Here is a 23,981-nt window from a genome sequence, read left to right as displayed (position 1 = left end):
CTTTGCTTCTTGTCTATTAACCAATCATCTATCCATGCTAATTATTACCCCCAACTCCTTGAGCCCTTATCTTGCTAATTAACCTTTTGTGTGGCACCTTATCAAATGCCTTTTGGAAATCCAGGTATACTACATCTACTCATTCCCCTTTATTTACCCTACTAGTTACATCCTCAAAAAACTCTAATAAATTTGGCAAACAGGATTTCCCTTTCGTAAAATCATATTGACTTATTCTAATCATACTGTGTTTTTCTAAGTGCATTGTTAAGATTTCCATAATAATAAGTTCCAGCATTTTCCCAATGACTGATGTTAGGCTAACTGGCCTGTAGTTCCCTGTTTTCTCTCTCCTCCTTTCTTGAAAAGCAGTGTAACATTTGCCAACTTCCAATCTGATGGGACCAGTCCTGAAACTAAGAAATTTTGGAAAATCATAACTAACGTATCTGCTATATCTGCAGCTACCTCTTTTTGAACACTTGGGTGTAGGCCATCAGCTCCTGGAGATTTGTCAGATTTTAGTCCCTTAAGTTTCTCCAATACTTTTTCTCTGCTGATATGAATGTCCTTAATTTCTTCACTGTCTACTTCTGGTTTGGAACTTGTGTCTTCTATTATGAAGACAGACACAAAATATTTGTTCAATTTCTCTGCCATTTCTTTATCTCCCATGATAATTGCTCCTGTCTCTGCTTCTAAGGGACCAACGTTTACTTTAGCTACTCTGTTCCTTTTGCTATTTGCGCAGTGGTTAGCACCGCAGCCTCACAGCTCCAGCGACCCGGGTTCAATTCTGGGTACTGCCTGTGTGGAGTTTGCAAGTTCTCCCTGTGTCTGCGTGGGTTTCCTCCGGGTGCTCCGGTTTCCTCCCACATGCCAAAGACTTGCAGGTTGATAGGTAAATTGGCCATTATAAATTGCCCCTCGTATAGGTAGGTGGTAGGGAAATATAGGGACAGGTGGGGATGTGGTAGGAATATGGAATTAGTGTAGGATTAGTATAAATGGGTGGTTGATGGTCAGCACAGACTCGGTGGGCCGAAGGGCCTGTTTCAGTGCTGTATCTCTAAATAAAAATAAATAAATACCTATCAAAGCTCTTACAGTATGTTTTTATATTACTGGCTAGTTTATTCTTATATTTCATTTTTTCCTTTATTATCCACATTCTGGTGGCCCTTTGCTGGTTTCTAAAACATACCTAATCCTCAGACTTGCTACTCTTTTTTGTAACATTGTAATCCTTTGTTTTAATCTAATACTCTCCTTAACTTCCTGAGTGAGCCACAGATGGGTCTTTCTGGTTGAGTTTTTGTTTTCCAAAGGAATGTATTTTTACTGAACATTTTGAATTGTTTTTTTTTAAGGTTTCCCACTGTTCATTTACTGCCATACCTTTTAGTCTATTTAACCAATTTATCTTAGCCAGTTCTCCCTTCATGCCTACATAATTGGCTTTAAGTTTAAAATTCTTGTTTGTGATTGGAGCATGTCACTTTCCAACTTAACATTGGGTTCAATGGTATTATGATCACTGTTTCCCAGTGGATCTTTTACTATGACATTGCTAATTAACCCTGCTTCATTACACGATACTAGATCTAAGATAGCTTTATCCCTAGTTGGCCCCACAACGTCTTGCTCCAAGAAACTGTCCTGAAAACAGTCTACAAACTCATCTTCTAAACCACTCCTGCCAATTTCATTGTTCCAGTCTATGTGAAGATTAAAGTCCCCCACAATTGTTATATTGCCTTTGTTACAAACCCCAGTAATTTCTGTCATAAACTTGTGAGTTCCATTATATTAAATACTCTTACCTTCTCCATCAGTCGCTGAATCTCTACCGTGCTTGGAGCATACAGTATTTCACCAAGTAGCAGCGGTTTCAGGAAAGTCCACAGCAAAGGCCCATTAGCTGCTTTTAAAATATCTTGATACAAACTCAGACAGTAGGGAGCTGGTGCAACAAAAAAAGGGCTATTAACAAGCTTTTTCACATCTCACATCAAACAACCATATTCATCTGAAGTGACAATTGACTGTAAGGCCAGCACACATAGCCAAGCTATATCAATAGAAACTGAAGTCAGAAGTGGCTAACACAGATTAAATGTCTAAAATCTATAGTCATAAATTCAGAGTCTTGGCACTCATCTATCAGCTCTCATTGCTGTACTTGTATATTGTTCTCAATTACCAGACAGCCATACCTCAAAGATTAAATAGAATGCTCTGCCTCCACTTCATTTCGTTCATCCTACTACCAATGTTTATTTTGGGGAGCTTGTAAAGGATGTTGGAAAATGTATTCTCTTCACACTCCTGCACTGGTTCATCTCAACCTTCATCTCTGATCACATCTAGATCTACATTTAAGCCTGTACACTCTGCCCCTCCAAATCTGGATTACTTCTCATTACCCTTATTCCACTAGCAGCAACTGTTATTTCTGCCATATTACCCAGCCCTTCCTTCCTAGATCACTCTGCCTGCCACCTCCCATTCGACTTTAAACTGATACTTAAACACAAAATATAAGTTCTGCCTCACTCCATATCCTTTCACAGCTAGTTTACATCTTTACTTAACAGTTTATGCCCTATGTACCCTGGGATCTTTAAGGGCACCAGCATAAGAAAAACGGGCAGAAAATGGAAGGAGAAAATGATAATGAGGCCCTGCCATTAAATTTTGTAGGATCTTCATGTCCTCAGCTTTGCCAGGTTGTCCAGTCATTTTCAGCCTCCTCATAAATATTGGGGCCAACATTTCAGTTTAATAGTAATGGTTGCTGTATCAGTGAGAACGCCCAAATCCCATGAAAGAATTTAAAAAAAGTCACGGATCAACTTGGATTTCCAGCGCACTGACTGTGTTTGGATAATTTGGTATTCCACAAGGGCATCCAATTCAGCAAATAAGATGCAAATCCAACATTACTTTGGAATACTAATAGCAACAACAAAAATAAAAGTCCATAAGGTACAAAAGGTTCCAAGTACTATCAGATGCTCCCTTGTGGGTTATGCACATTCTTAGTTTTCCATAAAAAACAGCTAATCTTAAGGAACTCAATGTACCAATTTTATATCCTTTCATCACTAAATACAATCTTCATTTTTGTATGCTTATTGAACACATTAATGAGAATCAGAGCCAATGCACATGTCCCATCCTTCTTCTCTTAGTGTTATGCCTTCTCCTATTTTCTTGCTGGAATACAGTTCCATGGGTGCCAGGTGCCAATCATTGACTATTGTTAATGTTTAATCCAAGACAGCAATTGTCAGCAGGCTATTCAACCACTGAGAACGTCACAGCCAAGTTCAATCTTGTCCACAAATGCACACCTCCAGCAGGGATCAGTGGACAGCAATCTGGAATTGGAACTCTGGCCAATACCCCATTCCCAACCCAGGTACTCTAGAGTCTCTATCATTGCCTCAGCTGAGGTCAGTTAACTGCCTTTTTGTCTGCACAATTTACCTAGTCACTGACACAAATAGCCGAAGTTTTGGGGTATCAATAAATTTATCTTCAATAAAACTCACTCACTGGAAATAATTAGATACAAGACAACATTTTGGTCAACATATGGCCTTTATTTGATAAAGTAGAAAAAAATTCAGAAGTCAAAATGAATTTTGGGAAGTATTGTGGTAAATTTTACCATTTAGTACTCCTAGCATAGAACTTCATGCAACAGCAATGCATGTTGTGAATTTTGGCATTGAAATTAGTACCATAGAGCTATAGAGGTTCATGGCACATGAGAAGTCCATTCAACCAATTACTTCTATACTGACTCTTTACTGGAGCCAGCCAAAACTATTCCCACTGCTCTGTTGTCTTCTCTCAGTCCTGTTTTTACTCTGCTTCAAATCGTATTCAATTTTTCCTTAAAAGATATGATTGTCTCTGCCTTAGCCAGATCCTATGGCAAAGCATTCCATGCTCCAACAAAAATCATTGTAAAGAAAATTGTCTTAATCTATCTTCTCACTCTCAGTGATCATTGAACATTGATGATCCCCTCGTCACTAACTCCCCAGCCAGAGAAAATAGTCTTTCCCTATTCAGTGTATAAAAATCCTTCATAATTTGAAAATGTCCATGAAAACTCCTCAGCTTTCTCAGCCCAATTTGAAATATTCCCAGTTTCTCAAGTCTCTCCTCACAGCTATTGTTTTCCATCCCTGTCATCATCCGAGTGAATCTACATTGTGTGCTTAATTCCTAGTCCATACAACTTTCCAAAAATTAACTCTATCATTGTAGTTTTCTCTTCTTATCTCTATGAAGTAAAGACATTTAAATCTGTTAAGAAAGAGGCTGCTGCGGTTATAAGCTATGGCACCAATATTTAAACACTGCCTGTCCCCTCTGTTCCACAAAGATTCACTTACTGGCATTTTTAGGAATGTTGTATTTGATGAAATCTTCCTCAGTGAGTTCGCTGATTTGGGGTAATTCTGAGAACATCATGCCACTATTGAATATACTGGATGATTTAGTTGCACAAATTGCTTTGGAGAGGGATTGGAAAGAAACACTTGCAGAAGTTCTTCCAGACCTTTCTTGAACATTCTAGACATAGATAAAAAAACAATGTCAGCCATTTTTCAAACCTTCAGAATAAAAAGGAAAACACTCCATGGGATGCTGTGTTTTAATTCTGAGAACCAGGCGGTGAAGAATCGAACTGGAATCCAATCTTTGGACACTTAGAAGCTTTTATTTACTTGCATTCGCAAACTACAAACATGCACCTCCCAACTCAACAACCACAGTTGCAGTCCATTCCTATGAATAGGAGCCCAGTTAATGCCCATTGTCTGTATACAATTGAATACTCAATTACTATACAATTGACATGCTGATTATTGCTTTATAAATAATACTAGAGTTTCAGGTGTTTTCACAAGTATTTGTTATTTATGTGTGTTATGCTGATTCGACACTGCAAAATTAGATCTATCTAATTCTTTTTATTTTATCTTTTTGTTTTAAAGTTACATTTTGATGAAAACTTGATCATTCACAAAAGTGCAAAAGTTTTTATTTTCGAAAGATAAAAACATGTTGAAAACATGAGAAAAATACTTAACATCCATGATGAAGCAACAGCTCTGTTTCTGTAATTCTGGTAAAACTAGATGCTAGCACACCAATGTTAATGGATGGGAGGGCTGGCCTGGGCAATTTTTTGATTTAGATTCCCTCTTTCAATTCTAATAGGTTCCCTGCACACAGGAAAAGTGCACAAGGAGCCAGGCTGGATGCCAGCTAGATATAAATCAGAACATTGGGATAACTAACCACTCTTAAAAGAATGCTGCTACTTATCCTTAAGGAGGAGTGGAGCCAGGAGGAATTAGGAATAAGGACAGGAGTTGGGAATGGGGTGGGGATAGGAGTGGAGATGGGGACAGGAGTTGGGATGGGGTGGGTGTAGGAGTGGAGATAGGGACAGGAGTTGGGATAGGGGTGGGTGTAGGAGTGGAGATGCGGACAGGAGTTGGGATGGGGTGGGTGTAGGAGTGGAGATAGGGACAGGAGTTGGGATAGGGGTGGGTGTAGGAGTGGAGATGCGGACAGGAGTTGGGATGGGGTGGGTGTAGGAGTGGAGATAGGGACAGGAGTTGAGATAGGGGTGTGATAGGAGTGGAGATGGGGACAGGAGTTGGGATAGGGGCGGGTGTAGGAGTGGAGATAGGGACAGGAGTTGAGATAGGGGTGTGATAGGAGTGGAGATGGGGACAGGAGTTGGGATAGGGGCGGGTGTAGGAGTGGAGATAGGGACAGGAGTTGGGATAAGGGTGAGATAGGAGTGGAGACAGGGACAGGAGTTAGGAATGGGGTGAAGGCAGGCGTGGAGATGGGTACAGGAGTTGGGTAGAGGTGGGGATGGAGTGGCAGCAAGAGTGGGGATGGAGTGGCAGCAAGAGTGGGGATAGGAATGAGGTGGGGACAGGAGTGTGAAAGGGGTGGGGTAAGAGTGAGGATGGATGCAGAAATATGGATGCGGTGGTGAAGGAATGGAGCAGGAGTGGGTGCAAGAGAGGATAAGTGGATGGCAGTAAGATTGAGAATGGGGGTGGTGGTGGGGGCAAGAGTGAACATAAAACATAAGAACAGAAGATGGGGTCCCTCAACCCTGCTTCACCATTCAATATGATCATGGCTGATCTTCTACCCCAAGTCCACCTTCCCACAGTATCACCATAACCCTTGATTCGCTTAGCATCCAAAAATCCATCGATCTCTGTCTTGAATACTTGAATATATTCAACAACTGAGCATCCACAGCTCTCTGTGGTAGAGAATTCCAAAGATTCACAACCTTTGAACAAATAAATTTCTCCTCAATCTCAGTCCTAAATGCCTGACCCCTTATTCTGAGACTGTGACCCCTAGTTCTAGAATTCCCAGCTGGGGAAACATCCTCCCAGCATCTACCCTATCAGACCCGTTAAGAATTTGATATGCTTCAAATGAGATCACCTCTCATTCTTTTAAAGTCAAGGGAATATAGGCCTAGTCTACACAATCTTTCCTCATAGGACAATCTCCTCATTCTCATCACAGGAACTAGTCCAGTGAACCTTCACTGCCCAATCCCTTTCCGGTAAGTATATCCTTCCTTATGCAAGGAGACCAAAACTGCACACAGTACACCAGCTGTGGATTCACCAATGCCCTGTATAATTGTAGCAAGACTTCTTTACTCTTATACTGCAATCCCTTTGTAACAAAAGCTAATATACCATTGGTTTTCCTGATTGCTTGCTGTACCTGCATGTTAACTTTCTGTGATTCATGTAAAAGGAAACCCAAATGCCTCTGAATACAAATATTTCCTAGTCTCTCACTATTCAAAAATATTTTGCTTTTCTATTTTTCTTACCAAAATGAATAACTTCACACTTCACCATGCTATGTTAGTGGCAGCGTGGAGAAATGGCTGGGGAACTTTGGGATATCCGATTCCCAATCATGGAGAATGTCTGATCCGCAATCCAGGTACGGGTCTGATCTCCGATCCTTTGGGGGCCCCATCCTGGCTCAGGGAGGGATGGGGGTTGGGGAGGATGCAGAAGGAATATGTCCAATTGTAATGGAGGGATGTCTGATTGTGGGAGAGGACTTTGGATCCTGGGCTGGGGTGGGTGGGGGGGGGGGGGGGGGTGTTGGTACAATGGTAGGTGGGGTAGAAGGTGAACTTCATGGGCTAAGAGGAAGCATTCAAGGAGACCAAAGCTGCACACTGTACTCCAGGTATGGCCCTATATAATTGCAGTAAGACTTCTTTACTCTCATCCTCCAATCCCTTTGCAATACATTTTTAAAATTTATTTTATTTAGTTTAGAGATACAGCACTGAAACAGGCCCTTCGGCCCACCGAGTCTGTGCCGACCATCAACCACCCATTTTATACTAATCCTACACCAATCCCATATTCCTACCACATCCCCACCTGTCCCTATATTTCCTTACCACCTACCTATACTAGTGGCAATTTATAATGGCCAATTTACCTACCAACCTGCAAGCCTTTTGGCTGTGGGAGGAAATCGGAATACCTGGAGAAAACCCACGCAGACACAGGGAGAACTTGCAAACTCCACACAGGCAGTACCCAGAACTGAACCCGGGTCGCTGGAGCTGTGAGGCTGCGGTGCTAACCACTGCGCCACTGTGCCTACATACCATTTGTTTTCATAATAGCTTGTTGTACCTGCATGTTAACTTACTGTGATCCATGTACAAGGACACCCATATCCCTCTGAATACCAAAATTTACCAATCTCTCACCATTTAAATAATATTCTGCTTTCCTACAGAGTGTCGTAAAAGGAGTGCTTCATAAATAGAGTGTTAAAATCAGGAATTTGGTGCAAGTGGGATCTGGTAGGTATTTCTCAAGCTGAAATTTACCTCAACCACAAAGAAAAAACCTCCAAAAACAGAACAGGCCATCACTCAAACTAGTGACAAGAGGAGGCTACCGTCTGAGACAGACTACGGCAGCTCCTCCTCACTGAATGAGGAAGGGCCGGAATAACGGCACCTGCAAAAGAAGTGGCAGAACTCAAAGGAGCTGGAAGAGAAAGCCCCCCGCTCTGGCCCACCGGAAGCTGTGATGGGCCCAGCATGCCCCAAACCCAAAGTGCCGAACCTAGCGGCATGCCCAGCGCATCCCAGCTCCAGGACACTGAGAACAAAGCATCAGGCGCGCTCCAGCTCTGGGAAGCCGGGAGCAGTGATGTATTCGAGGAGGAACAGCGGGGAAAGATACCAACAACAGAGGACAGCTCAAGCCTTGCTGCCTACAAGACCCCCCACGATGTCACCCGAGCGGAACAAAGCCTGCATGAGAAAGCAGGAGAGGTTTCTGAGTCCAACGAACGTGAAACAGCTTGTGTACACTATGGGTATGCAGGAACATACTGAAGGACTGGGACTAGCAAGGACAAATGGAGTGGGAAGCAACAACTAACTTAAAACCGGGTATAAAGATTGCTTCAATTAATGTGCATAGCATTAAATCCACTACGCGATGTGTTTCAACTTCGGACTACCTCGCCAAGGTAAAAGCCAAGCCACTGTTTCTGCAGGTGTGTGGAATACCACACCTCAGCAGCTACAGGCAATGGTTGCAATGGTGGTCCCACAGGCCATCGATCTGGTCGGGGGGTAATGATTCCCATTCCTCCAGCCTGGGTATTCTGCTACGGGGAGGTAACGTCACCATCTCCGAAGTTAAGGAGGTGGTGGGCGGTCGCCTCCTCGTAGCAGATGTAATGTACAACAAAGCTCCGCTCTGGTTGATCAACGTGTCCGCCCCGGTTCAGTACAGTGAGCGGCTGACCGTCCTCCAGCAGCTCCCACTGCTGCTGGCGACGTCCAGGCTGGTCATTCTAGGCGGTGACTTCAACTGCATCATCGATGCAGCTGGACGATCCAGCAGTGATGACAGCAAACCGGACGCTATGTCCAGACTCCTAATGGAAACAGTAAAAGATGCCAAGCTGCACGACGTCTTCAGCAAACCTGCAGATGGAGCACAGCGTAGATACACCTGGTCAAGATCGGACGGGTCTGCCCGTTCCAGGATTGACTTCCTGTTTGTGTCTCGTGCTGTCACAGTCAAATCCACCGACGTCAAGCCAGTGTTCTTCTCCGACCATTGCCTCTTACTGGCTGACTGTCACTTACAGGACTGCGGGTTGGCAGGGGGACATGGAAGCTCAATGCTACACAAAGCTATGTTAGACCTAGTATTGTACAATGAAGCACGGCTAATCAGTATTCTCATTGTAAAAGGTCCTCTGGGAAAAAGTGATCATAATACAATTGAATTCCACATTAAGTTTGGGAGTGACATATTTAAGTCCAAAACCAGAATCTTAAACTTAAATAAAGCTAATTATGCAGGTATGAGGAGAGAACTGGCTATAGTTGATTGGAAGATGGACTAAAAGGTACGATGGTAAATGGACAGAGAAAAATACTTAAAGAAATTATTCAAAATTTTCAACACTTGCCATTAAAGTATTAAAACACAGTGAGAAAGATCCATCCGTAGTTTACCAGGGAAGTTAAGGATAGTATTAGATTAAAAGAAAAGGCTTAGCATGCTGCAAAGAAGAGTAGTAAGCCTCAGGATTGGAAGAGTTTTAGAAACCAGCAAGGGTGATCAAAAGGGTGATGAAATAGAAAAAATAGAATGAGAGTAAACCAGCCAAGAATATATAAATCAAACTGTAACAGTTTTTAAAAGTGTATAAGAAGGAGGAGTTAGCTAAAGTAAAGCCCCTACAGGCAGAGAAAGGAGAAATTATCATGGGGAATGAGGAAATAGTAGAGACATTGAACAAATACTTTGTGTCTGTCTTCACGTACCAAGACACAAATTACATTCTATAAATAAAGGGTAATCAAGGGGCTAATAAGAGTGAGGGACTTAAGGTAATAAATATCAGCAGAGGAAAAGTATTGGAGAAACCTAAAGGACTAAAAACTGACAAATGTCCAGGATCTGATGGCCTACATCTTAGGTTCACTAGATTGCTCCCTGGGATGAGAAGGTTGTTCTATACTGAGAGGCTGAGTAAATTGGGCCTTTACTCTCTGGAGTCTAGGAGAATGAAAAATGATCTCATTGAAACATACAAGATTCCGAAGGGGCTTGACAGGGTAGACACTGAGAGGTTCTTACCCCTGGTTGGGGAATCTAAAATGCCAGAGCACAGCCTCAGGATAAAGGGTTGATCATTTAGGACTAAGATAAGGACAAATTTCTTCACTCAGAAGGGTGTGAATGTTTATAATTCTCTACCCCAGAGGATTGTGGTTGCTCTATCATTGAATATATTCAAAGCTGAGATAGACAGATTCATGGGGCTGGAGTTTCAAGGTGGGGTCAGGAACCCAATGCCTGGATAATTTCCAGGTCCCGACCCCGCACCTCAACTGCATCGCTCACACAATGCTATTTGGAAATGTAAATGCTTTAACTGGGCTGGAGGCGAGCTCAGCATCCAATTAGTGGTGCCGAGCACCTCCTGGAGGCGGGAGCTGCCTGCAGAGCACAAGCGGCAAAGGAAGACAGCAACCATGATGGGGCCTGCCGCTGCCTTGCTGAAGACAGCAGGCAGCTCCTTACAGGGCCAGGAGCATAAAGTAATAAGACGATGTTCAAACATCCAAACCTCATCCAGTGCAAGATCCCTGAGGGCCCCCTAAGTTTCAACCTAAAAAAAAAGTTTCCCTTCAGCCTGCTGTGAACCCAACAGGTGTGCGATAACATGAACCAGACTGTTCGTGTTCACCCGAATCCCCACTTGAAAATTGCAGTCCCGAACTCCCCGGCCCCCTACACGCTCCTTTAGGAACTTAATGGGCTGTTAGCTGGAGGGAGCAGGTTCCTTCCCCCACTGCCCTCACTTTAAAAATTGTAGTCTGCCTGCAGGTGTTGGCAGCTGGTCCCGACTGCGCCAGCATTTAAATATCCGACCCTTGATCTCTCAAGGGATTGAGGGATATGAGGAACAGGCTGGAAAGCAGAATTGAAGCAGAAGATCGTCCATGATCATATTGCATGGCAGAGCAGGCACGTCAGGCCATATGGTCTACTCCTGCTCCTGTATCTCATGTTCTTATGTTTCTTCCAAAATGGTTAGCTTCACACTTCTCCCATTACAATCCAACAGCTATGTTCTTGCCCACTATTTCACCTGCTATATGTCCCTTTGCAGCCTCCTTGCGTCTTTGTCACAGCTTACCTTCCTGCCTGACTTTGCATCATCATTACACTCAATCCCCTCATTTGTCATTAATATAGATGGTAAATAGCTGAGGTCCAAGCACTAAACCCTATGGTACCCTGCTAGTTACAGCCTGCCTATCCAAAAATGGCTTGATTATTTCGACTCTCTGTTTTCTATCTGTTCACCAATCATCAATCCATGTTAATATATTATCTCCAATCCCATGAGCCCTAAATTTATGTAATAACCTCTTGTATTTCACATATCGAATGCTTTTTGAAAATCCAAATACACTACATCCACTGGTTCCCCCTTATCTACCCTGTTAGTTACAACATCAAAAAACTCTACCAGAGTGGGCATGGGGATGGTGGTAGGAATGGGAATAGGGTGGGGGACAGATTGAGGATGGGGATGGGGTGAGAATTGGGATGTGTGTGAATTTGGAGGCAGGAGTGGGGATGGGGTGGGAGAAGGAGTGGGGTGACAGTGGAGTGGGAGTGGGTGCAAGAGTATGGAAAGGGTTGGAAGTAGGAATAGGAATGGGGGTAGGGGGGAGCAAGAGTGAGGATGTTGGGTGATGCAGACAGTTTTCTCTCCTTTCCACTATTTGGTGGCCTATAGCAGAGTAATAGAGTAATAGTTCCTCTATTGTTCCTTAATCCTAAACAAATAGGGCTGAATTTTATCAGCACACTGCGCTCCACGGCAGCGCGCTGTGAAAGCGGCAACCTTCCAATAGGGAAGTGCCACTGCCGAGCCCCCGCGATTTTATGCACGGTGACTCATTTAAATAGAGCAGCCACCCCCGATGACGTAGAGGGGGCGGTTGCCGCGTCCTCGGCAACAGCAACTGGCACCACCGCGCAGGCACCGGTGCCATTTTTAAAGGGCTTCAAGCCCTTAGCAAAGATTTACATTTTTAAAGGTGTATTAGGAATAAATTTTTTAAATAAATACTTAGGAGATGGAGGCCCTTTCCCAACCTCCCAATGGTCTTTGCATTGCCCTATATTAACGAACTTATTTTATTCCCGATCCGAACTTACCCCCCCAACCTTCTCACATTTTCCCTTCAACCCCTTCCCACCAACCCCACAGCCAATAGAAACTGTTTTCCCCTCTCATCCACCCCTCCCACCCAGAAAATTTTATTTGTTCCCCCTTCCCCACCAGTTTCTTGCCTCAGAACTCCATACGGAGTTGGCCACCGCCAGCAGGTAAGTTCATTTGCATCTAATTTTTGTTAATTTAAATATGTAGATGAAGGCCTCGCCGTCAAGCAGCAGAGAGGCCGCACAGAAGTCCCCCTGCTGCCAGTAATATGCGGCAGGCCCTACTCGATGCGAAGGTGGAGGCGGGCCTCTCCACGTAGAATTTTACCGGTCCCCCCGTTGCGACTCACGGCGTTGAGGGGCTGGTAAAATTCAGCCCATAGATTCTGTCTTTGATCCCACAAGTATATTATCCCTTTCTAGTGCTGTAACAGTATATTTGATCAATACTGTGTCCACTACACTCCTTTTTTCCCTTCCCTATATTTCCTGAATACACTCAAACCAGAAATATTAAGTGTCCATTCCTCCCCTATTTGAGCTAGGTCTCCGTTATTGGCACTGTGTCATAATCCCATGTGGCTATTTGTACCGGAAGCTCCCAAAAGTTATTTGCAATGCTCCAGACATTTACACACATGCATTCTAAATCCATCTTCGTCTGCCTTGCAGGTCCTCCCTGCCTTACATTTCCACAGTACATGAGCTATAAACAAACACAATTGGTGGGTCCAAAACACTGGAGTTCCACAGGATCTGTGGGAATCTAAATATTAATAGATCTATTCCGATAACAGCAAGTTGTTCATTAATTCTGAATCATAAGTTTTATTATTTTTATGTGTTAGTTGGCATAACAATAAGGACAGCAAATGTTTCACAAATTCAACACTACTGATCACCCCCAAACCCATATATTACCTGTATACTAATTTTACTAAAAATGAAACATCACCACTTAGACTAGCGGCACAGAAAGTGAAATATAAGAATGAGAAGGACACGGGTCACCTGATGGTTGTCCTTCTCACCATTCACTTGAAAAGAAATGCAGTTTCTCACTTTTCAAAGTTATTGAATGACACTGAGCTATAAATTGAAACTTTGGATAATCTAAGGTAATCTTCCGAAAAAGATCAAAGTAAAACTCTTGTACCTCATTGATTTCAAAAAGAGATGGAAGATTCAAGTCCTTGACGGACTGTAAAAGCTTGGGAATGAGATCCAGGACTTGTAGTGATTTAAAGGTGAACGAACTGAGTCCAGAGAACACGTCCAGGATATTCTGCATTACCTGATTTGCCTGAGGATGGATCATCACTGGTAGAAATGCCTGGCAACAATACAAAATGAAAATATTTTACTGAAGTACACTTTGCAATTCTTTATCAATTAAAGCTAGGTCACAACACTGCAGTTAAAGAGAGAATGGCTTTTATCATGTACCTATGTCACGTGTCATATATGTAGCGTGCAAATTAAGAATACACATTTTTATCTATACCTATCAGAAATTGGAGTTCCTTACAATAACTATTGTATTCATGCACAGATCTATTATAGCTATTATCTAAGGGGCATTGATCCCATGTTTGGCTGAGATCCTATATCATAATGATAAAGAGTGAAAATTCAGTAGTTTATCAATGTCACCTTTGAGATGCATAATTCTCATGAAACACATTCCAAATTATGGTATTCTGTACACTCTAAAATCTATAATAATAATACACATTTTTTGGCTGTCTACATTTTCTGTTTGGTCGGTGGGTTTATTTGGTGGACGGAGCCTGGCGCATGCACTTTGTTTACAGGACTCCGGCTCTCATTGCTCCCTGGCCTTGGTTAGTGACCTCTGGCTCTTGCTGCTCCCCAGCTTCAATTACTAGGCTCTGGCCCACAGCTCTCGCTGCTCCCTGGCCTTGGTTCCAGCCTCCCCACTGACGGCTCTTGATAACAATGAGGGTGGGAGGGAACGACAATAGGGGTTGAATGCATGAGAGTGGGGAATGGCATGGGAGGAGGTGTAGGTGGAGATGGCATGGGGGAAGGGCATGGGGGGGCAGGACGGGAATGACATGAGGGTGGAAGAAATAGCAAGGGAGGGTTGGGGGGGATGGCATGGGAGGGAGGAACGGCAAGGAGAATTTGAGGGAGGGACAGCATGAGAGGGTACAGCATCAACATTGGAGGTGGGGAGGGGGCAACAGCATGGCAGAGCAGGGACTGCATGGGAGTGAACAACCTGGTTGGGGGGCGGCATGGGAGGGTGGCATGGGAGGGTGGGGAGAGAGGGGAGAGAAGAGTGATTGGCATTGAGGATGGCATGGGTGTGTGGGGGAGGGGGGAGAGAGGGGGGTTGGCATGGGAGGGAGGTGGTTGGTGGGGGGAGACAGCATGGGGTGGGACCTGGGAGGTGTGGAATGTGGTATGGGAATGGGTGGCATGGGAAGAATGTAATGGGGATGGTGGGATGGGGTGATGGGATGGTGATGATAGGAGAGAGATGAAAGGAATGGGATGGTTATGGCATCAGAGGGATGGCATGGGAAGGATGGAATTGCATGGGATGGGTATTTAAAGAAGTACTGTTGCAATAAAGATACTAATTTCATCGCAGATGTTTTGCAGATCTCTGCTAGTATTCAGCAAAAATAAAAGAGTTATCAGCTTTCTTCATATTCACCATTTCTTAGTTTTCTTGTCAGTGGAGTGAATGCCAATGTGATCAGCCCAGTGGTAAACAGTTCTAAGCCAAGTTAACAGTCCAGGAGTAGGACCTGGAGGCATAAGATCAGTCCAGAAGCAGTCCTGGACTTGTAGTAGTGTTAGCCATGGTCAGGCCAAGAGGTTAGATCTGGAGTGATTGTGGTATTCTTTTTATTAGCTTGTGCAGTAGAATAAGTCTGTTCAACATGTTGCAAGAGTTTTGAATGCCTTAATGATAGTAATTACTTTATAGATTCATCAGCATGTTATTGACTTAAACAAGCAGCTGGGCCGAATAGCCACCTTATGTGCTGGAAGTGTCTATGATTCTATGCCTGAACCACATGGTGATAATTGTAACAAAACAGTATATTCAATTTCCTCCCCCTCACCACACCCTGTTGTCCTGCCCTCACCAAGGCCTCAGTACTCCCCCCATCAGGTCTGTGCCCTCCACCCCTTCCATGACCCCAGGATCATAGCCTCCCTGGATTGGAACAATCTCCCCTACCCAACCCCTCAACCCTGCTCCAGAATCGGCAACCACACCCACTCCACGAACCTCCCCTCCCCCCAGTCAGGGATTGGACCCACCTGGTCCTGCAGCCCACTGTGGACTGCTCCCCGCCCGACTGGAAGCCAAGCCTGTCAATGAGGCAAGCTTCCGGGTGAGAAACTTATTGGTAACATCACATATACACTGTGAAGTTAAAACTCCACTGCATTCAAAGGAACCCCGACTTCTAGATTCCCCGTACACTATCGTGACCCCCCCATCCCCCCCATCTCTCACCACCCCCACCCCGCATCTCCCGCTCCCCCCGCCCCCCCAACCCCACTGCTGCTCCGAACAGGTCAAGTAAGTTAAAATTCCCCGCGTGTTTTCTGGTGTACAGAGAAACTAGAAGTGAAAGAAATTTCGAGGTAGCTTACAATTCCTTCACAAAAATGGCAAATGGGAGGAGGAAGCACAGAAAACATAAACAAAAAAATCACGTGAAATGTTCTTTGCTTTACCTTATAAAGGATGCATCTCAAATCCATGTTATGGCTGATTGTTAAAATAAGTCTGTAATATTGCAAAGGAGTCAAGTAACACAGTTCAGCAGTCACAGATGAAATGTTTATGTTGTCTGAAATTGACAGCATTAGAGCCAGGCTTGCCTCATCGCACCCATCTAGCATGGCAAGAAGGCCAAGAACTAACTGTAAAAAGAAACATCCATCAGCTTTGTCAACACTGATATTAATGATATAACTGAGAAATACAAAACAAAATAACGTAAATAATCTGGATACCTTTATCACCCTCAATGTCTCATGAAATTAGTACGACAAACTTAGCGACATTAGAATTGTTTAAATATTTGGTACTTGGAAATTGAATAGCCCCTGACAATGCTATAGAATTGCTCTATATAAACTCCATACACAAAAAGTGGAGCAAGCCCTGGACTCTCATATATTGCCAGTCTGACATTATTTATTCTCAGACCTACTGTTGCATTAGTAAGTATATAATAATGCAGAGCCTGTTAACTCTAAAATTCTCAGTTGTTTGTGTACTTTTTGCAGCTAATTTTAGGAATCACTAGGGATAGATTAACCATAGGGTTGACTCAGAGGAATCTAAGTTTCGCCCAATTTAAATGAACTTGTATTTTAAACCAATTTTTTTAACGATTTGGATTTGCATCATGTTTTAGATGAAGGCTCCTGGCCACTAATCCATCAGCCGGAAGTTGCTCTAAGTTTGTAGTTTGAAACAGGACTATCTCAAAGTTATAATGGAAGCAGTTGGTCGTAAGCCTAATTGTCAGTCGAAGCAAATCTCTGTTCAGAATGCTGATGTTTTAACTGATGTCTATAAAAGTTACTGTACATGATGTCAAAACACACCCCTAACCTGAAAAGGAGCCCCAAGCACTTCCTCCAAAAACAAAATTGTCAAGGTTCTCATACTGAAATCAAAACAAAGTTGCCTTGTCAAAGTGCAGGCATTAATTTCAAAGAAGCCAACTTCTGGTATTAGTCCCAGTGACATCACATTAGTATGTAGGATACTGCAAATCAGAACCAATGTTGCAAAGTCCTTAAAATGATAGATGACGATGAAAGATTCTGTGTACTGATCTAGTTATCTTGACTGTTAGGGCCAGGTAGAGTACAATATGCATTGTATGTATCTGACAGAAGAGAACCATCTCTTCTTGAGTTATAGATCAGTTTGGGATTCAATTTGGCAACTCCTTTTCAGATGGCAATTACATTTCATTATACACTCTGCCCTATTTTCCTAGTCATTGGAGTCAATAGAACAGAAAATTGGGCAGGGTGAACAATGGGTGGCCAAGTCACTACTGTCCACTGAAGTTAAATTTCACCCCCTCTCCTGAGTAACTTACCCCCTTAGTTGCACTCAAAGGGCTGACATTTATCAACCCTCTCGGGATGGACTGGGGTTTGCATAAAATGGCGAGGGAAGGCAGGGGGTGGCGTGCCCATTGCCTCCCTGATGCCATTGAATTTTGTCAGGGGCAGGGAAGGTCCAGGACGGCCTTCCCACCCAAAGGCCAATTGAGGCTCTTAAGTGGCCAACCTCTTCCCGCTGGTATTTTACCAGCAGCTGGTGGGACTCTTGCCAAGTGGGGAAATGGCCCAAAAAATCCAGGCAGCCTCCCTGCAGACTGGGGTGGGGTGCCCTCCTGCTTGGGCAATCTGTGGTTCACGGAAGGCCCCCGGCAGCAAAGGCTGACCCGCGCCAACACACCCCTGCCCTCACCAACCATCTCACCCCAATCCCTCACCAGGGCCAGTCAGACAAGCCCTGGAAAACCCACCCCCACTTACCTGTTTCTGAGGCCGGAATCTATGTTGCCTCTTCTAGCTGGGTGCAGTCCCAGCAGTGACCTTTGGTGGTGTTGCTGGGACTATGGAGTTGCCAGCCTTTTTTTTAGCCAGCTCTTGGAGGCAGGATTTCCCGTCCTTCAAGTTAACTGCTTGAATGCTGTTAAATGCAGCTGGCTGTCCCCCAAATGGCCTGGGTAAGGCTCCCCCGCCTTTCTGGCCGGCGTTGGGACTCCCACCACCTACATAAAATTCAGCCCAAAGATTCAATCAAGCTCACACACAGAAAATTTTCTGCTGCCCACTATTTGTAAATGAAATCACGATGTCTTTATAAAAAACAAATTTAGAATTTCAGAACGTGTAATCAACAGAGTTTCTCAGTACTGTTTAGACCACCACAGACTATGATCATATTATCAGAACTGTACTCTGCCAAATATTAATCTAGGGCTACAATGCAGCCTTATAGCACTGAGTTTCTGCCTCCAATTTAGTTTGGTTTAGAGAGACAGCACTGAAACAGGCCCTTCGGCCCACCGAGTCTGTGCCGACCATCAACCACCCATTTATACTAATCTTATACTAATTCCATATTCCTACCACATCCCCACCTGTCCCTATATTTCCCTACCACCTACCTATACTAGGGGCAATTGCTAACGGCCAATTTACCTATCAACCTGCAAGTCTTTGGTTGTTCCATTCAGGCTTTCTGATCCTCTGTATGTTTTCATATAAACCATAATGAGTACTTATACATTTTTCTAGCTCTCAAATTACTTCTGTAATTTATTAAAATTCATAAGTATAGCACCCAAAAATAACATATCGTGTTGGTAACCTAACACATGTTCGGAATTCTGCTTCACCCTACCTTAACAGAGGTATTGACCTATTCAAAATAAAAGTGTTAATGTTTCACTAAAATTGTGGCAAGAATTTACGATAATAATTTGTATGCTAGGATCTCATGGAATAGTTTTAGGCTGTAAGAGTACGTAGAAGTCAATGGGAATTTGCAAAATTTCAGCCTATTATCTACAAAGATGAAAGGATTTCCTTTTCATCTTATAGGAATTGGTTGCCAACTTCCTCATACTTAACCAGTTATTTCCAGTTAGAAAACAGTGGCTGAATCCAATCTACCAACTCTTGAAGTTACCTTTGAGAAAGTGATGTTTGCCTTCAGTAACACATCCATGGTTTCAGGTGAGATGCCGCCGATTTGCTGCAACTGCATTTTCAAAGTTGTGATGTTTTGCACACAGTCCTCCAATGGCAAACCTATTCAAAATAATCAAGTTCAAAAAGCAATATAAATCTTGTAAATTATATTTTAAAAGTGGTGCTGGAGAAAAGGTCCTAGAGCCAAAAAAACCTGGTAAATTCAACAGAATTCACATATTACTACACCAAAGGACTATCCATCTCAAAAGTACCCATTTGTTAACTGGGATTTAATATTCATAAACAGTAAGAAATGTGGTCTTCTGATACTGTTAACTACTTCAAGACTCCTTTCATTTTTAGGGAAGTATTAGCGATGGTTTGGCCATGATATCTGAGGATTATACTAGTGGTCTATTCTGTTAAACTACTAAAATATAGAAAATAAAATGAAAAAAATGTAAACATAATCAAATCTGTATAAAATGATGAAAAAGAATGGAAAGGATTAATGTTTCTGAAGTGTAGTGGAAGTGAGGTGTCAAAGGTGTCGCAAATGTCACGCCACTATTTAAGAAGGGAGGGAGAGAGAAAACAGGGGGCTGCATTTTATCACCGTGCCGTGCTGTCAAAGTGCCGAGGAGCCCCCGCAATATTATGCTGGGAGCTCATTGAAATAGAGGGGGCAGAGTGGCCGCCCCGAAAGACGTAGAGGGGGCAACCGTCACATCCCTAGCAACGGCGTCTGTGCCACTGCTCAGGCGCTGGTGCCATTTTTAAAGGGTTTCCAGCCTGTAGAGGACACTTAAATGATTAAAAGGACCGGTTCTTTAGTAGTTTAAATAACGATTTGTCCACACCTGCAATCCCCTCTCCCACCCACCCAATGCAAATACAGTAATTTTTTTTGGCCTATCGCTCCAAACAAAATTAGTTAGCATTAATGATCTTTCCCCCTGAACTTTATTCCCATTGACCCTAAACACCTTCCCACCAACCCACGCCCAATGAAAATGGTTTTTCATGCTTCCCCCCCCCCACCTCCCACCCAGATAATCTTACTCCTCTCCCCTCCCCACCACTGTCTCGCCTTGGCACTACATATGGAGTTCTGAAGGCACGCGAGCTACGATCGGTGGTGGTAAAATCAGCGTGGGATGGCCAGCGGCGGCAGGTAAGTACATTTGCATTTAATTACTGCTAATTTAAATATTCAGATGAAGGCCCCGATGCTTGGCCACACTGAGGTTTCCCCAGCTGCCGGTAATATGCGGTGGGCCCTTCTCAACGTCGGGGATCGAGGCAGGCCTCTCCCTGCAGAATTTTATGGGCCCCCCGGTCACAACTCACGGCACCAAGGGGCTGGTAAAATTCAGCTCAGGGAATTACAGACCTGTTAGCATTACATCAGTCATTGGGAAAACGCTAGAACCTATTCTAAAGGATGTGATAAGTGGGCACTTGGATAATAATGATCTAACTGGGCATAGTCAACATGGATTTATGAATGGGAAATCATGTTTGACAAATCTGTTGGAGATTTTTGACGATGTTACTAACAGAATTGATAAAGGGGAATCGGTGGACATAGTATACTTGGATTTTCGGAAGGCTTTTGCTAAAGTCCCCCACAGGAGGTTGGTTAACAAAATTAAGCACATGGGATAGTAGGTAATATACTGGCATGGATTAAGGAGTGGTTAACAGGCAGAAAGCAGAGAGTCGGAATAAATGGGTCATTCTCGCGTTGGCAGGCTGTGACTAGTGGGATACTACTGGGATCAGTGCTTGGGCCCCAGCTATTCACACATGATTTGGATGTGGGGACCAAATGTACTATTTCCAAGTTCGTGGATGACATAAAACTACGTGGGAATGTGTGTTGTGAGGAAGATGCAAAGTGGCTTCAAGGAGATTTGGAAAGACTTAGTGAGTGGGCAAGAACGTAGCAGATGGAATATCATGTGGAAAAATGTGAGATTATCCACTTTGGTAGGAAGAATAGATGCATATGGATGCAGAATAGGAAGAATATTTCTTAAATGGTAAGAGATTACAAAGTGTAGATGTACAAAGGGACCTGGGTGTCCTTGTCAATAAGTTACTGAAAGCTAACATGCAGGTGCAGCAAGCAATTAAGAAAGCTAATGGTATGTTAACCTTTATTGCAAGAGGATTTGAGTACAGGAGTAGTGAAGTCTTGCTTCAGTTATATAGAACCTTGGGTAGACCGCACTTGGAGTACCCTGTGCAGTTTTGGTCCCCTTACATTAGGAAATTTATTATTACCATAGAGGGAGTGCAATGAAGGTTCACCAGACTTGTTGCTGGGATGACAGGACTGTCCTATGAAGAGAGATTGGGGAAACTGGGCCTGTATTCTCTAGAGTTTCAAAGAATGAGAGGTGATCTCATTGAAACCTACAAAATATTTAAAGGGATAGACAGGGTAGATGCAGGTAAGAGGTTTCCCCTGGTTGGAGAGTCCAGAGCCAGTTAACACAATTTCAAAATAAGGAGTAGGCCACTTAGGACTGAGATGAGGAGAAATTTCTTTACTCAAAGGGTTGTGAATCTTTGGAATTTTCTACCCCAGAGGGCTGTGGAAGCTCAGTCATTGAGTATGTTTAAAACAGAGACTGACAGATTTCTAAATATAAATGGCATAAGGGGATATGATGATAGTGTGGGAAAAAAGGCATTGAAGAGGAAGATCAGCCATGATCGTATTGAATGGCAGGGCAGGCTCGATGGGCTGAATGACCTACTCCTTCTCCTATATTCCTATGTTCCTATGTTGGAAACATAAACAGTGAGACAGTCGAAAGCCCAAAAGTATAATTTTGTGTAATTTTGAGTGGGATTTTTCAACACATTTCCATTAACTACTCAGATAATTATCTTTAAACTTTTTGTTTGTTTTCAGCAAGTTTTGACCTCATTCCCCTGTCAGCTGTACCATTGCTTTTCATCATAACTACTGCACTATTTCCAAAGACTGGTGTCACAGATTCACCTTTACACAATAAAACCAAGTCATTTTGGCCCAAATTTCGCAGTCAGTGACTTTTGAGTGGAGACTGATACAATGTGGTACCCTACAGAGGGCATCTGCGGTGTCTGTGAGCACAACAAAAAGCAGCGAGGCTCTTGAACCAATCAGATACTCCATTCTAACAGTGCCTCACTGCTATTATCTATGCAAAGCCCAGGCCATTGTTTACCAAACCCATCCTCTCAAACAGGTAGTGCTAGTTCCATGCAGATTATGGAAATATTACCTTGAAATGTTCCAATGTTCTCAAGTGTAGTTACTAAGGAACTATTTGGAGAAAAGGTGGCTGCAGCAAATTTAAATCTGGAATACAAGAAGATCAGAAAATATTGAATGGTTGCTGACATGGAATGTTGCTCTGTGATACATTCTATCCATGAAGTGGTTTTTTGGTCAAATATTGTAAATTTGCAATGTGCTATTAAAGGCCTAATCTTAATGAATGAACCTATAGAAGCTTAAATATGTCACCTGCATTAAACTTATTTTTAAAAACCCAAGAATTCCTTTCAGTTACTGTGGATTTTTAGCCACTTGCAAGGTTCCATAGGGAATGTATTACTGTACAGTGTTAATTAATTGTGAGGCTTCATAAGCTTTCAGGCTACCATAATAAGTAACATGAATTTGTTCTACAAATGTAAACCTATGTTGCTCCCAAATAAAACCACCAATTTACAACCTCAAGGTCCATCCACTGTGATAGTCTTTATCCCACCTTTCAAATATTCAGGAAGATGGTATTAGTGTTGTAAACTTGGACCAAAGATTAGGCACTACTGCACAAAAGAGAGCAAATATCAGATTGAGCTACTTTTTATTTATTCATTCACAGTGCGTGGGCATCTCTGGCAAGGAGATAGTGAGCTGCCTACTTGAACTGCTGCAGTCTGTATGGTAAAGGTAATCTCTCAATGCTATTAGGTAAGGAGTTCCAGGAATTTGACCCAGTGGCAACATATTTTCAAATCAAGATGGTGTGTAACTTGAGGGGAACTTAAAGGTGATGGTGCTCCTATGCGTCTGCTGCAAGGCTAGCAGTGAGCCAGGAATGTATGGCAGTGGCTTATCAGACAAAGGCTGTCTGCTCCATAGGAACCAACATGAGCTCTGCAAGCCACACATCACCCTCGCTCACCTGCTATGTACCAGTCTACATCTGCTGCATCCCTGTGTAAACCATTGGAGGCAGCAGCTGACTGAGCCAATGTCCATGTCACTGCATCCGTGGAGATGCTCATCAATAATGGTGGCATGGTAATGAAGTTATGGCATACACTGATTCTCCTGAAGGGCCAAAGGTGCAAAGGGATGGGACATTGGCGCCACATGCTGGCACACATCATTCACACAGCGAAAAGGACACACATGTTGGTGAAGAGCTTTTAGTGAAAGACGTATTTACATTGCTGTGACACCCATGCATTCCCATTTGTGTCACTGTATTCTCTGTAAATGCTTGCAAGTGCCTCTTCTCAGTGCAGTCTCTGCGCTGGCAGCCTAACTGGAGGAAGGCTGCTGATTTATTGCCCTTTGGCTGTGGATGACTTTGGGGCTTCGGCTGGCTGGGGGAGTGCTCGTTCATCCCCTTCCACCACCATTGGACCCTTTGATGCTGGATGGTCCCACGGCTACTCACCTCCTCTGCCATCTCCAGCCAGACTGCCTTGTTCAGACCATAAAGGACCTCCCGCCTTGCCCGCACAGCCTGGAGGAGAGTGAGCAGGGAGGCTTCACTACACTGTGGGGCCACCCTAGAGTACCCCTCAGCCGTCCTCGGCTTTTGGTGCGGTCCTTTAAATGCAAAGGTGACTCCATCATGTAACTCCTCTAACTTCTGCTTGCAAGGTTTGTCTTGCACATGT

General features: G+C 43.5%; 1 protein-coding gene across 1 annotated transcript in view; it reads right to left on the bottom strand.

The window, feature by feature from the left end:
• The window catches only part of LOC137380771 (ATP-binding cassette sub-family A member 13-like), a 330,301-nt gene that overhangs the window by 155,111 nt on the left and 151,209 nt on the right, over nucleotides 1–23,981 (bottom strand). Inside the window, exons 32-37 of the mRNA XM_068053109.1 lie at nucleotides 22,343–22,419; nucleotides 19,057–19,178; nucleotides 16,062–16,250; nucleotides 13,492–13,668; nucleotides 4,413–4,593; nucleotides 1,824–1,963 (exon numbers count right to left, since the gene is read on the bottom strand). Of these exons, the coding sequence (XP_067909210.1) occupies nucleotides 1,824–1,963; nucleotides 4,413–4,593; nucleotides 13,492–13,668; nucleotides 16,062–16,250; nucleotides 19,057–19,178; nucleotides 22,343–22,419 (886 nt within the window). The remainder of the gene's footprint in view (nucleotides 1–1,823; nucleotides 1,964–4,412; nucleotides 4,594–13,491; nucleotides 13,669–16,061; nucleotides 16,251–19,056; nucleotides 19,179–22,342; nucleotides 22,420–23,981) is intronic.

This window comes from Heterodontus francisci, chromosome 2 (genome assembly GCF_036365525.1).
Source record: "Heterodontus francisci isolate sHetFra1 chromosome 2, sHetFra1.hap1, whole genome shotgun sequence".
Taxonomy (NCBI): domain Eukaryota; kingdom Metazoa; phylum Chordata; class Chondrichthyes; order Heterodontiformes; family Heterodontidae; genus Heterodontus; species Heterodontus francisci.
The sequence above is the reverse complement of the archived record's forward strand: the minus strand, read 5'-3'. Positions and strand labels throughout refer to the sequence as shown.